General features: G+C 41.8%; 1 protein-coding gene across 1 annotated transcript in view; it reads left to right on the forward strand.

Moving 5' to 3' along the window:
- The window catches only part of DZIP1L (DAZ interacting zinc finger protein 1 like), a 55,270-nt gene that overhangs the window by 14,832 nt on the left and 25,202 nt on the right, over window positions 1-15,236 (forward strand). The window contains exons 3-6 of the mRNA XM_025373940.1: window positions 2,993-3,077; window positions 5,839-5,960; window positions 10,898-11,059; window positions 14,993-15,121. Coding sequence (XP_025229725.1) covers window positions 2,993-3,077; window positions 5,839-5,960; window positions 10,898-11,059; window positions 14,993-15,121 — 498 coding nt within the window. The remainder of the gene's footprint in view (window positions 1-2,992; window positions 3,078-5,838; window positions 5,961-10,897; window positions 11,060-14,992; window positions 15,122-15,236) is intronic.

Below are 15,236 nucleotides of genomic sequence, written 5' to 3' on the forward strand. Positions count from 1 at the left end.
TGGCGGCTAGGCCCTGTGCCAGGCTCTGAGGATGTGGGCACAAGTCATGCTGGTTCAGGTTTTTAAGACATTCATAGTTTGTGGATGGGTGGGTTACCTATTTCTGCTCATAACACTTCTGACACCAAATGTGTGTTTTTTTTCCTTACACCAACCAATTCTCTAATGCCAGCTGGGTGCCCTTCATTTCAATTCTGACACTATCTACCTGCAGTCAGCATCGGATCCCATGAGTTAAGGGATCAGTCCCATAAGACTGGTCCACTTCAGATACCCAGGCCTCCTGTACTTCTAACTGGCCACAAATTGAGGGTTCCTATAACTCCATCCTGAGGTTCAATAATTTGCTAGAAGGGTTCACAAAACTCAGGAAGAAGACACTTTATTACCAGTTTGTTATAAGGATAGAAGTCAGAATAGTCAAATGAAGATGCACTGAGGACAAGAGAGTATAAGGTATGGGAGAAGGGACTCAGAACTTCTCTGCCCTTTCTGGGTGTGCCAACTCCTAGCACCTCAGTATTTACCCATCTGGAAACTCTCTAAATCCCATCATTTAGGGGTTTTATGGAGATTCCACCAAGCATGCATAATTGATTAAATCATTGGCCATGGCTTAGTAGTCCAGCCCCTCTTCCTTCCCTGGGGGCTGGAGGGTGGGGCTGAAAGTTCCAACCCTCTCCCCATGCCTTGGTCTTTCTGGTGACCAACCCCCATCCTGGGAGGATTAGCTGAGCCCAGCATCCTTTGGCTGTTGAGCCAAAGGAAAAAAGGATGGGGGTTGGTCACCAGAAAGTCATTTGTGGGGTGGGGCAGAAGGTGCCCAGCCACCAGTCCTTTCATTAGCATACAAAAAACACTGTTTTAGTAAGTTTAGTGTTGCTATAAAGGAATACCAGAAGCTGGTAATTTATAAAGAAAAGAGGTTATTTGACTCACAGTTCTGCTGGCTGGAAGGTTCAAGACTGGGCACCTGGTGAGGGCCTCTGGCTGCTTTCACTCCTGGTGGAAGGTGAAGGGGAGCTGGCCTATGCAGAGCTCATGGCAAGAGCGGAAGTAAGGGGAGAGGGAGGTGCCAAGCTCTTTCTAACAACCAGCTCTGTCAAACTAATAAGAATGAGAACTCCCTCACCTTCAAGGGAGGGCATTAATCTGTATATGAGGGATCTGCCCCATGACCCAAATACCTCCCACTAGGCCCCACCTCTCAACACTGCCACATTGGAGATTAAATTTCAACATGAGATTTGGAAGGGACAAACATTCAAACTATAGTAGATGCTCTTATTACTCTGGAGATTCCAAGGATCTCAGAATCTCTTGTGTCATGAACTAGGGACTAAGACCAAATATTATCACAAAAGATGCTTTTATCACCCTTATCACTCTGAAGATTTTAAGTCAGGGGTGTCCAATCTTTTGGCTTCCCTGGGCCACACTGGAAGAAGAAGAATTGTCTTGAGCCTCACATAAAATACACTAACAATGATAGCTGATGAGCTAAAAAAAAAAAAAAAATTCCTAAAAATCTCACAATGTTTTAAGAAAGTTTACAAATTTGTGTTGGACCGCATTCAAAGCTGTTCTGGGCCACATATGGCCTATGGGCTGCAGGTTAAACAAGCTTGTTTTAAGTGTTTTAGGAGCTCCCTGCCAGAAACTAGGAACAAAGACCAAATTTACATTTTTTTTTTTTTTTTTTTTTGAGACAGGGTCTCACTCTGTCACCCAGGCTGCAGTCTGATCATGGCTCACTGCAGCCTTAACCTCCTAGGCTCAGGTGATCCCCCCACCTCAGCCTCCTGAGTAGTTAGGACTATAAGCATCTACCACCATGTTTGGCTAATTTTTTGTAGAGACAGGGTTTCTCCAGGTTGCCCAGGCTAGTCTCGAACTCCTGGGCTCAAGTGATCCACCCACCACAGCCTCCCAAAGTTCTAGGATTTTAAGTGTCAGCCACTGTGCCCAGCCTACATTCTTATTGTATCACAATATCACAGTGGGACAGAAGGAATCGTCACGATATATTATTAATTGATAACAAATTGATGTGATTGATATGATGTTTATGATTAAAAGGGTCAGAACCCTTTTAGTAGTAAGGCCTGTGGACACACCTGGTTGCTAGGAAGGTTGGGACATAGAGTGTTTATTCTCATTGGCCACAGGACTTACTATTACCAAGGAAGAAAAGGAAAATGGGTATTGGGGAACAACTGGCAATTCCTGTCATAATTGTCTGCAAAGATAGCAAATAATCTGCCTATGGATTAACTAGCAATGGCAGCCTCCAAAGCTGTGTTGAGAAGAATTCTGAAATTTTACAGTGAAAAGATGATGTAGATAGATTGCTTATGTCTGAAATGTCTTAGGAGAGGGATGTGGAATTACAGATGCTGTTTATCTGCTAACCTCTGCCTCTGGTGGTTCTCTACTCTGGGGTGAGACATAGACATTGGCATATTTAAAAAAATTTTTATTATGGAAAATTTCAAGCATATACAGTAGTAGAGAGAATCATTTAATGAACCTTTATCTATGCACTAACAGTATCAACCCGTGGCCAGTGTTGTTGCGTCTCTTCCCCTGCACACTTTCCCCCACTTCTGGATTATTTTGAAGCATATTAGCAGTATGATTCTATTTGTAATATTTCAATATCTCTATTTGTGTCTCTAAAAGAAAAAGACTGACTTTTAAACATAGACAAACACCATCATCACTCTCTGATAAAGCAACAGAAATTCCTTAGTATCATCAAATATCCAGTCAGTGTTCGCAGTTTCCCGGGACACTGGTGGTATTTTAAAGCTCCCCAGGTGATCCTAGTGGGCAGCATGGGTTGACATCATTGCCTTGCTCAGTAAATTAAATTCTTTATTTCTGAAGCAGCCCAGGGGTCCCAAGGGGATGGGGGCTTTGATATAGGGGAAATCCCAGGCTGACTCAGGTGACCTAATCCTGTACTCCCCATTGCTTCCTCTCTGTATAGTGCCACCTGTGTGACAAGACATTCATGAATGCCACCTTTCTCCGGGGCCACATCCAGCGCAGGCATGCAGGCGTGGCAGAAGGTGGTGAGTCCAGACAGCAACCTGGGCCCCTTCTGGGACTGTGGAAGGGCCGGGGGCTGGTATTCAGTGGGTGGCAACTACCTATACCACCCAAACTGCTCTCAGAAACTCACTGTCCAATTGGGGAGGGGATGATCCCACCATCCACCACCAGGGGAGCCCACATGGGTTGGAAGGGTTTCTGACCCCATGTGTAAAGAAAGGCTGGAGTCAGACAGGTAGATTTCAGTCTTAGCTCTGTCCCTATTTATTATGTAACCTTGGTCCATGCTTTCCCCTCTGTGTCTCAGTGGCCTTCACTGTGAATGGGGCAGTCAGATGGAGTGACTTTGAAAGGCTCTTACCTTCCAGCCTTCTGCGAATCTGCAATTTCCTGATGCCAGCCACGAATAAGCCTAAATGGGGTGAATGGGCAGTCAGACCAGTTCTTTGACTTTTCTACATACTTGAGATTATCATGACCTAATCACTTTAATTTTACAACTTCAGATTCCAAAATGAGGAACAAGGCTGTATGTTTTCCCCATAAAGAGATTTGCATATTTTACATTCACTTTTGAAACAGTGTCTCATTCTGTCACCCAGGGTGGAGTGCAGTGGCTTGATCTCGGCTCCTCTGCAGCCTCCACCTCCCGGGCTCAAGCGATCCCCCTCCCTCAGCCTCCTGAGTAGCTGGGACTACAGGCACATACCACCATACCTGACTCATTTTAAACATTTTTCGTAGAGATGAGGTCTCACTATGTTGGCCAGGCTGGTCTCAAATTCCTGGGCTCAAGCGATCTGCCTGCATTGGCCTCCCAAAGTGCTGGGATTATAGGCGTGAGCCACTGCGCTCAACCTATATTCCCTTTCTGAGGTTCAACAAGAAATATTAGTTAAAACATAAAACAAATATAGATGTAAAAATACCATTAAGTACATCTTTTCCTATTTTCCGTCATTTAAATTCCCTTTTCATAAAAAAAGTACCACTTACCTAAAACTATGTATTTAATGCATATCTAATTCTTCTTAGTTCTGCATTGGAGGCTATAAGGAAAAATAAATTTTCCATGCCTTCAATTTTTTTTGAATAAAAATGTGTCTCTGATATAGAAAATTTAAATACAGGAAATTAGAAAAGAGAAAATAAAAACCATGGACAATATCACCAGCAGTTAATATTTTGGTGTATTCTCTGTCATTTTTTTTCTGTAGACATATATAATCATATAGTGTGTGCTTTGATTATTGCTTATTTTCATTTAAGAATATGTCATATTTTCCAATGTCATTAAATTATCTTTGAAAATGTGATTTTTTAATGGCCGAATAGTATTTCATTAAGTGGCTATCATAATTTATTTCACAATTTCCTCCTGTTGAATATATGGCTTACCCCAACATTTCTTTATTATAAATCACATGATGATTGGTATTCTTGCATGTCAATCTTTGTGCATAGCTCTTCTTATTTCCTTAATGTAAAGTGCTGTAAGGAGAGAGAAATGTGTTCTTAAGATCACTTTTGCTATGTTGATGGTCATGGCCTCTTTATTCGCAGGCAGCTGACTTCCCGGATGCCCTGCTCTCTTATTCCACAGTCGCCTCAAATCATGTTGTTAAAGCAGTTTAATTTCTACTGCAACTAAAAATTGCTTGTTTGTAAAATGTCCAACCTGAGAAAAGCCACATCGCTTTTCAAAGAAAAGGCTTAGAATTTTAATAACAGTATGATTTATCTAGTAATCACTAAATATGCTTTAAAAAGTAACAAATGTTCAAGAATAATTGGATTCTTTTTTGACCCTGAACTCTTGCTTTATCATCAGTATGTGGTTTAGTTAGGATGCTTTTTATAATTTATTCTGAATCTTTTTGTTCACTTAAACAATTTAAAGTATACACTTAAAGGAGCTTTGATTCTTTATAATACATGCTGCTTCTTTTTCATTTGAAATTTATTTATTTATTTATTGAGACAGAGTCTTGCTCTGTCTCCCAGGCTAGAGTGCATTGGTGCTATCTTGGCTCACTGCAACCTCTGCCTCCGGGGTTCAAGTGATTCTTCTGCCTCAGCCTCCCGAGTAGCTGTGGTAACAGGCACCCGCCACCACACTCGGCTAATTTTTTTTGTTTTTTCAGTAGAGACGGGGTTTCACCATGTTGGTCAGGCTAGTGTTGACCTCATGATCAGCCCGCCTCGGCCTCCCAAAGTGCTGGGATTACAGGCATGAGCCACCGCGCCTGGCCTGACATTTAAAAGTATACACGTACATTACTGAAAACAGTGAACTTAAAACTACAATGATTTGTATTACTTTAAAATTCTCTCTGATTACTGTCAGGATACATAGATATGTTCTTTTTATTGATAATTGGTGTACATGCTATTTGATGTTCTGTTCTGTTACTACAGTAATTTTAAATTTCTATTTCCATATGTCAGTACTGTCAAAATACTTACTTTAAGTGACAGTACAATAGTAATTCACATTTTTTGAGCTGTTGTGCCAAGCACTATGCTAAGCACTACGCTAAGCACTTTGCATTCTCACATTTCATCCTCACAGCAGCTCTCTGAGTTAGGTGCTATTATTATCTCTATTTTCCAGTTTGGGGAAACAGAGGGACAGGGAGGTTATGTTCTTTGCCCAAGGTCAATGTACTAAGTAGTGAAGCTGGTTTCAGACCGAGATGTGGCTGATTGATGAGGTGAGAAACTACACTCCCTTGATTTTTGGACTTAAACTGATCACCTGTCTTTTCATGGACCCCACAGGAAAACAGAAGAAGCAGGAACAGCCAGTGGAAGAGGTGTTAGAAGAACTACGGGCCAAACTAAAGTGGACCCAAGAGGAGCTGGAAGCCCAGAGAGAGGCGGAGAGGCAGCGGCAGCTCCAGGTGGGCAGGGAGAGAAAACATCAGGGAGACCCAGGTCATGGACCTACCCCAGGAGACCCTTGATGCACATGAATCCCACAGGGCAAACGTTCCAGCTGGTTTCCCAGAGCTGGGAGTCAGAACTGGGATAGTGCCTTCTCGGACATGGCAAACGATTTTAGGTAGCCTGGAAAGGAAAATTGAATTATTTTTGCCAGACTTATGTGGACGAAAGTAGAGCAGAGAGTTGCAGTTTCCTGCATTAGTCAGCACCCTCTGAGGACATTTGCACCTGAATTTTAGCTTCGTACACAATACTGTAAGTTAACTTTTTAGGGACAAAGACTGGGTTTGATTCTGAAAGCTCCAGAACTCAGCACAGAGAAGATGCTCAGTAAATGTTTGTAGAATGAAAATACATGAAGTTACCCTGCTCATCCCTTCATTATTCATCCCCTCAGCATGCATTTATTGAGCACCAGCTGCATAGTGGGTATTGTGACGAATACAGGCATACCTCTTTTTTTGTGTTTTGTGTGTTTCACAGACATTGTATTGTTTGCACATTGAAGGTTTGTGCCAACTCTGTGTTGAGCAAGTTTATCAGCATCATTTTCCAACAGCTTGTGCTCACTTCATGTCTATGTATCACATTTTGGTAATTCTCACAATATTTCAAACTTTTTCATTATTATGAAAAATAATGTTACGGTGATCTGTGATCAGTGATCTTTGATGTTACTGTTGTAATTGTTTTGGGGTGCCACAAACTGTCCATATAAGATGGCAAATTTAAGCATCTCTCACTTTAAATCAAAAAGTAGGAATGATTAAGTTTGGTGACGAAGGCATGTCGAAAGCTGAGATGGGTTGAGAGGCAGGCCTCTTGTGCCAAACAGCCAAGTTGTGAATACAAGGGAGATTTGAAGGAAATTTAAAGTACGACTCCACTGACCACACAAATGATAAGAAAGTGAAACAGCCTTATTACTGAGATGGAGAAAGTTTTAGTGGTCTGGATAGAAGATCAGACCAGCCACAAAATTCCCTTAAGCCAAAGCTTAATCCAGAGCAAGGACCTAACTCTCTTCACTTCTATGAAAGCTGAGAGTGACAAAGCTGCAGGAGAAAAGTTGGAAGCTATAAGAGGTTGGTTCATAGGTTTAAGGAAAGAAGCCATCTCCATAGCAATGAAAGTGCAATGTGAAGCAGCAAGTGCTAATATAGAAGCTGCAGCAAGTTATCTTGAAGATCTAGCTAAGATCATTGATGAAGGTAACTGTACTAAACAGATTTTCAGTGTAGAAAAAATAACCTTCTATAGGAAGAAGCCATCTAGAACTTTTATAGCTAGAGATAAGACAATGCCTGGCTTCACAATTTCAAAGAACAGCATGATTCTCTTGTTAGGGTCTAATACAGCTGGTGACTTTAAGTTGAAGCCAATGCTCATTTGCTACTGTGAAAATTCTAGGGTCCTTAAGAATTATGCTAGCTCTACTCTACCTGTGCTCCAAAAATGGAACAAGAAAGTCCAGATGACAGCACAGCTGTTTACAGCATGGTTTACTGAATATTTTAAGCCCACTGTTGAGATCTACTGCTAAAAAAAGATTCTTTTCAAAATAATTACTGCTCATTGACAATGTTCCTGGTCACCTAAGAGCTCTGGTGGAGATGTACAAGGAGATTTGTATTGTTTTCTTTTTTTTCTTTTTTTTTGAGATGGAGTCTCGCTCTGCCGCCCAGGCTGGAGTGCAGTGGCCGGATCTCAGCTCACTGCAAGCTCCGCCTCCCGGGTTCACGCCATTCTCCTGCCTCAGCCTCCCGAGTAGTTAGGACTACAGGCGCCCGCCACCGCGCCCGGCTAGTTTTTTGTATTTTTTTAGTAGAGACGGGGTTTCACCGTGTTAGCCAGGATGGTCTCGATCTCCTGACCTCGTGATCCGCCCGTCTCGGCCTCCCAAAGTGCTGGGATTACAGGCTTGAGCCACCGTGCCCGGCCTGTATTGTTTTCAAGCCTGTTAACACAATATCCATTCTGCAGCCCATGAATCGAGGAGTAATTTTGACTTCCAAGTTTTATTATTTAAGAAATACATTTTGTAAGGTTATAGCTGTCTAGATAGTGATTCCTCTGATGGATATGAGCAAAGTAAATTGAAAACCTTTTGGAAAGGATTTGCCATTCTGGATGCCATTAAGCAAATGTGTGATTCTTTGGAGGAGGTTGGAGTTTGGATGAAATAGATTCCAGCCATCTTGGATGACTTTAAGGGATTCAAGACTTCAGTGGAGGAAGCCACTGCAGATGTGGTGGAAATAGCAAGAGAAATAGACTTAGAAGTGGAGCCTGGAGATGGGACTGAATTGCTGCAACCTCATGATAAAACTAATGGTTGAGGAATTGCTTCTTATGGATGAGCAAATAAAGGAATTTCTTGAGATGGACTCTACTATTGCTGAAGATGCTGTGAACATTGTTGAAATGATAAGAAAGGACTTAAAATATTACACAAACTTAGTCGAGAAAGCAGCAGTAAAGTTTAAGAGAATTGACTCTGATTTTGAAAGAAATTCTACTGTGTGTCAAATGCTACCAAAGAGCATCTCATGCTACAGAGAGATCTTTCATGAAAGGAGGAGTCAGTCCATGTGGCAAACTTCACTGGTGTCTTTTTTTTTTTTGACAGAGTCTTGCTCTGTCACCCAGGCTGGAGTGCAGTGGCATGATCTTGGCTCACTGCAACCTCCGCCTCCTAGGTTCAAGTGATTCTCCTGCCTCAGCCTCCCGAGTAACAGATTCCAGGCATGTGCTGCCACACCTGGCTAATTTTTTGTATTTTTAGTAGAGACAGGGGTTTTGCCATGTTGGACAGGTTGGTCTTGAACTCTTGACTTTAAGTGATCCACCCACCTCGGCCTCCTAAAGTGTTGGGGTTACAGGCGTGAGCCACTATGCCTGGCCTGTTGTCTTATTTTAAGAAATTGCCACAGCACCCAACCCTGATCAGTCAGCAGCCATCAACCTCAAGGGAAGACCCAGCACCAGCAAAAAGATTATGACTTACTAAAGGATCAGATGATCGTTAGCATTTTTTAGCAATAAAGTATTTTTTAAAATTTTTATTATTTTTTTTTATTTTTCCATAAGTTATTGGGGTACAGGTAGCATTTGTTTACATGAGTAAGTTCTTTAGTGGTGACTTGTGAGATTTTGGTGCACCCATCACTGAACGATATACACTGCAAAACCATATTTGTTGTCTTTTACTCCTTGCCCCCCCCCCCATTCTTCCTCTCAAGTCCCCAAAGTCCATTGTATCATTCTTATGCCTTTGTGTCCTCATAGCTTAGCTCCTACATATCAGTAAAAACATACATGTTTGATTTTCCATTCCTGAGTTACTTCACTTAAAATAATAGTCTCCAATCTGATCCAGGTCACTGCAAATGTTGTTAATTCATTCTTTTTTATGGCTAAGTAGTATTCCTTCATATATATATATATAAAAAACTGTGAGATATATATATATCTCACAGTTTCTTTATCTGCTCATTGATTGATGAGCATTTAGTTTGATTCCACGATTTTGCAATTGTGGATTATGGTACCGTAAACGTGTGTGCAAGTATCTTTTTCGAATAATGACTTCTTTTCCTCTGGGTAGATACCCAGTAGTGGGATTGCTGGATCAAATGGTAGTTCTAGTTTTAATTCTTTATTTATTTATTTATTTTTTTGAGACAGAATCTCGCTCTGTCACCCAGGCTGGAGTGCAATGGTGCGACCTCAGCCCACTGCAACTTCCACCTTCTGGGTTCAAGCGATTCTCCTGCCTCAGCCTCCTGAGTAGCTGGAACTACAGGTGCATGCCACCACGCCTAGCTCATTTTTTGAATTTTGAGTAGAGACAGGGTTTCACTGTGTTAGACAGGATGGTCTCCATCTGCCTGCCTCAGCCTTCCAAAGTGCAGGGATTACAGGTGTGAGCCACTGCACCCAGCCCTAGTTTTAATTCTTTAAGGAATCTCCACACTGTTTTCCATAGTGGCTGTACTAGTTTACATTCCCACCAGCAGCGTAGAAGTGTTCCCTGATCACCGCATCCATGCCAACATCTACTGTTTTTTGATTTTTTGATTATGGCCCTTCTTGCAAGAGTGAGGTGGTATCGCATTGTGGTTTTGATTTGCATTTCCCCAATCATTAGTGATGCTGAGCATTTTTTCATATGCTTGTTGGCCATTTGTATATCTTCTTTTGAGAATTGTCTATTTATGTCCTTAGCCCACTTTTTGATGGGATTGTTTGTTTTTTTCTTACTGATTTGTTTGAGTTCATTATAGATTCTGGATATTAGTCCTTTGTCAGATGCATAGATTATGAAGATTTTCTTCCACTCTGTGGGTTGTCTGTTTACCCTGCTTACTGTTCCTTTTGCCATGCAAAAGCTCTTTAGTTTAATTAGGTCCTAGCTATTTATCTTTGTTTTTAAGCAATACAATATTTTTAAATAAAGTTATGTACTTTTTTTATACATAATCCTATAGAACACTTAGTAGGTTACAGTCTAGCGTAAATGCAACTTTTATATACACTGGGGAGCAAAAATATTTGTATGACACACTTGTTTTATTGTGATACTTGCTTTATTCCAATACTTGCTTTATTGCGATATTCTCTTTATTGTGGTGGTCTGGGACTGAACCTGTAATATCTCAGAGGTATTCCTGCATAGAGAAAAAGAAACAAGTCCTTATACTCAAGAGACTTTACAGTTCAGGTAAGACTGGCTTAGACTGGTCCTCCCAAGTCCAAACAACGGGAACTGTGGGATGAATGTTCTTTGGGTCTCCATAGTGACTTGGATAGACAAGGAAGCCTAAGCAGGTCTTAGTAAATATTTGCTGTGATGTGGAATTAATCATCGTATTGTTCTTGCTCTTCTTTGTAGGAAGCAGAGATCATTCATCAGAGGGAAGTAGAAGCTAAGAAAGAATTTGATAAATGGAAAGAACAAGAGTGGACCAAACTTTATGGGGAAATAGACAAACTAAAAAAATTATTTTGGGATGAATTTAAAAATGTTGCCAACCAGAACTCTACACTAGAAGAGGTACCCAACATAAAAGGCTTTTCAAAGTTCTTTTGTTGGAAATCTGCTTATTCTCAAAATTTATATCTTGGTTTGTACTAGTTTTATTTCATCTGCTATTGGAAACTAAAACACTGTGAGGTCAGTTATCAGAAGCCAGTTATCAGAGGCCTGATATTAGAGGCCCAGATATCAGAGGCCTTGGGGTTGAATCACTGCTGTGTCACATACTGGCTGTGAGACCTTGGATGAGTTAGTTAACCTCCTCATGCCTCAGTTTTATGACTGTAAGATAGGCTGCTGAGAGGGTTAAATTAGTACACATACACTATGTAACATTATCTAGCATATAGTAATATATCAGTAGTATATCTGGTGTATAGTAATATCTCTAGGTATTATTCTTATTTTTGCCAAGGGGTTTCATCACTGGACAATAAATGGGATAAAATTTAAATGAATGCGTTTTTCTCCCAACAAATATTCCCTGAATCCTGGTTACATGCCAGACACTGTGTTGGGGTCTTCAGAGGTCAGACATAATACCTACCATTTACTGACTGTATTTACTATTTTCCAGCCCCCATGCAGTATACTTTATATACACTAACTTTTCATCTTCATAGCAACCAACCATAACATTCTCAAAATAGGTGCATTACTAGTTTAGTACTTTTTTTTGAAGTTTTTTTTTTAAAGCTATTTTCTTTCTTTCTCTCCTTCCTTCCTTCTTTCCTTCCTTCCTTCCTTCCTTCCTTCCTTCCTTCCTTCCTTCCTTCCTTCCTTCCTTCCTTCCTTCCTCCCTCCCTCCCTCCCTCCCTCCCTTCCTCCCTCCGTCCCTCCCTTCCTCCTTCCCTCCCTCCCCTCACCTTCCTTTCTTGTTCTCATTCTCTCGTTTTGTCGCCCAGGCTGAAGTGCAGTGGTGCGGTGTTGGCTCACCGCAACCTCCATCTCCCGGGTTCAAGTGATTCTCGTGCCTCAGCCTCCAGAGTATCTGGGATTACAGGCGTGTGCCACCGTGCCTGGCTAATTTTTGTATTTTTTGAAGAGACGGGGTTTCACCATGTTGACCAGGCTTGTCTGGAACTTTTGACCTCAAATGATCCGCCCACCTCAGCTTCCCAAAGTGCTGGGATTACAGGCGTGAGCCACTGTGCCCAGCTATCATTCTTTCTTTATAGGTGAAGAAATTGAGGCCATATAACTTGCCCAAGGTCACTTAGCTAGGAAGAGATGGAGCTGGGATTTGAACCTAGCTCTTTAATTTCCAAAGGTCCTATTCTTCTACTGGATATACTATCAAGTTTATGCAGGAAAACCTTATTAAAGTTATCCCTGGGCTGGGCGCAGTGGCTCACGCCTGTAATCCCAGCACTTTGGGAGGCCAAGGTGGGTGGTTCAGCATGGCCAACATGGCGAAACCCCGTCTGTACTAAAAATACAAAAATTAGCTGGGTGTGGTGGCGGGTGCCTGTAATCCCAGCTGCTTGGGAGGCTGAGGTAGGAGAATAACTTGAACCCAGGAGGTAGAGGTTGCAGTGAACTTAGATCGCACCACTGCACCCCAGCCTGGGTGACAGAGTGAGACTCCATCTCAAAAGAAAAAAAAAGTTATCCCTTGACCATATCTTCCCATATAAACCTGTATGACTAAAACTGTATCAAGGAAAAAGTTTTAAGGAAAAATATTTTTTAAATGTATTTATCTCTCATTGGTCCTCCTAGATCAAGGAGAATCTTGTTTTTGAAAATGAACCGTCTAATAGCTTTTTTCACAATCATTCCATGTTTTACCTAAAGAAACACCTAGGCAAATTTTTTTTCAAAAGGAAATTGTCATATGCCTGGAGTCTTGGGTGCTCCATCATTCCTGTCTGAGATGGAAAGCCAAAGGTGGAAGGTGGACGGGTTGATATGAGAACTCTGTGTGCACTGGGGTGGGGGTGGGGGCTCCCTAAAATGACACCATTCCATCCAAAATGCTTCCCAGCTGGGCCAGGCATGATTGTGGAAGAGAAGATGCTGCTCCACTGTTGACCTCATGCTCCTAATACACAGCTCCACATCCATCCTTCCCAAGCGCATGCAAACATCTCCTGACCCCCACACTTCCCCGACACAGTGCTAGCTGACTAGACGTTTGATAAATAGGTATTGATAGGAATTTCAAGTTGTTGTTCAGAAACCGCCTCTTCAAGGGTCAAAGGGTTACTTTTGATCAGAAAATTATGAGTTTCGGTGAATGAGGACATAATCCTTATCATCCATGATATCCTTTTTAACTTGGATCACATTCTCCTAAATTGGAACATCCTATCTTTTTTTTTTTTTCTTTAAGACAGGTTCTCACCCTGTTGCCGAGGCTCAAGTGCAGTGACACAATCACGGCTCACTGCAGCCTTGACCTCCCAGGCTCAAGTGATCCTCCTTCAGCCTCCTGAGTAGCTGTGACTACAGGCACGTGCCACCACACCCAGCTAATTTTCATATTTTTTGTAGAGATGGGGTTTCGCCATGTTACCCAGGCTGGCCTCCTGGCCTCAAGTAATCTGCCCATCCCAGCCTCCCAATGTGCTGGGATTACAGGCTTGAGTCACTGCGCTCAGTCCATCTTATTCTTTTTTAAAAACCTTTCCCCTATAGGATTATTTATATTGTGTTTGTATGTTTGTGTGTCTTACCCGTGTCTCCTTTCAATATTTTATTGTTTTATTAAAGTATAGGAATCAAACTGGATACCAAATTCTCAGTGTAGTTGGGTAGTCATTTTGTTAATTTATTTAAAAAAAATTTTTAAGGGTAAAAACAAGCAAGATTCCATTTAGAATGACTGTTAAATAAAACGCTGTAAGACGTCCATTTTCAAAATGCAAAAACCGATTCTCCCTGATGTGAGGAAGGCCAATGAAAACTCTATGTATTTTGAAAATGTTTTTTTCCTCCAAACTTTTTGCTTGATACAGAAGTCTGAGAGCTTACTTTGGCTATGTCACCTGACTAAAGAGAGAACTTTAGATTAGACCCGGGGTAAACTGAGATGCCAAAGGAGTGTCTAGCTAAATGAAAATATCATGAAAGTTTGTAATGCCAAGAAAGTCAGCTCTGCGGTGTGTCATAAGCAGCATATGGAAACCAGGAGTGACACATCAGAACCCGGGAGGTGCGCATACATCTGATCAAGCATTTGACTCTCTGATAATATTCAAGGAGTTTAGAAACTGTTAACCTTTGGAACCAGTATTGCTTAGCAGTAGTTGAGAAGTGTTAGCAAGAATGATGCCAAGTTAAACTTAGGCACTTGCAGTTACTTCCTTAAAGCCTTAATGGGGCTTATGAGTTTTATATAGTCATACAGATGGAAATACGTTGCTTTTGTTACTACACCAGTCATATATTATAAGAAATAATCATAGGTGGGTGGAAAGGCATCCTCTCTTTGATCCAATTTTCTGTACCTTTTCCTTCAGGTCACACACACTACTAGCCCAGGAATCACCAGGTATCGATGACTGTACTCCAAGCTGTGCAAAGCCCTTTCTGGAGACAGCCAGGATGTTTTGTAGGGAGAGAGGCAGGAGTCCTCAAGGAGTGGCTTGGGGTGCCTGAGACCCTCCCATAGGCTCTAAGAGTCTCATACTCATCAGCTTATTCCAGACTGAGGAAGAAATGGGGCAGCAGTCAGGAGAGCTCAGGATATTGAGTATAGCAGAATTTAAGTGAAATGGAAACTACACTCTTTAATTTGTTCTTCCATGGAATTGCTTTTTCTATGCAAGGGCTGAGCCCCCAAGGAGAGCCCTCGTGCGGGGGAATGCTGATTTGTGTGAATATTTGTAGGCGTGTAGGTATCTAGTGAGGATAAGTTGGGAGGATGAGTTGGGTAAGGCGTGCCCCTCTGATCTGACATCATGATGAGATCTTCATCTGAATAAAACTGTGCCCTGGCCTTTTCAGAAACTGCGGGCACTGCAGTCCCACAGTGTGATGGAGTCCAACCTGGGATCACTGCGAGATGAGGAGTCAGAGGAGTGGCTCCGGCAGGCACAGGAGCTTCAGGCCCTGAGAGAGAAGACAGAAATTCAGGTGAGCTGATGCTCCATGCCTTTCTTCCCAGAGGAAGCCGAGAGCCATCTTCTCTTCCAATATATTCTCTCATTTATGAAGGTAGAGAAGTTGAAGGACATCAAAGTTCTGTATT

Source organism: Theropithecus gelada, chromosome 2 (genome assembly GCF_003255815.1).
Source record: "Theropithecus gelada isolate Dixy chromosome 2, Tgel_1.0, whole genome shotgun sequence".
NCBI lineage: Eukaryota > Metazoa > Chordata > Mammalia > Primates > Cercopithecidae > Theropithecus > Theropithecus gelada.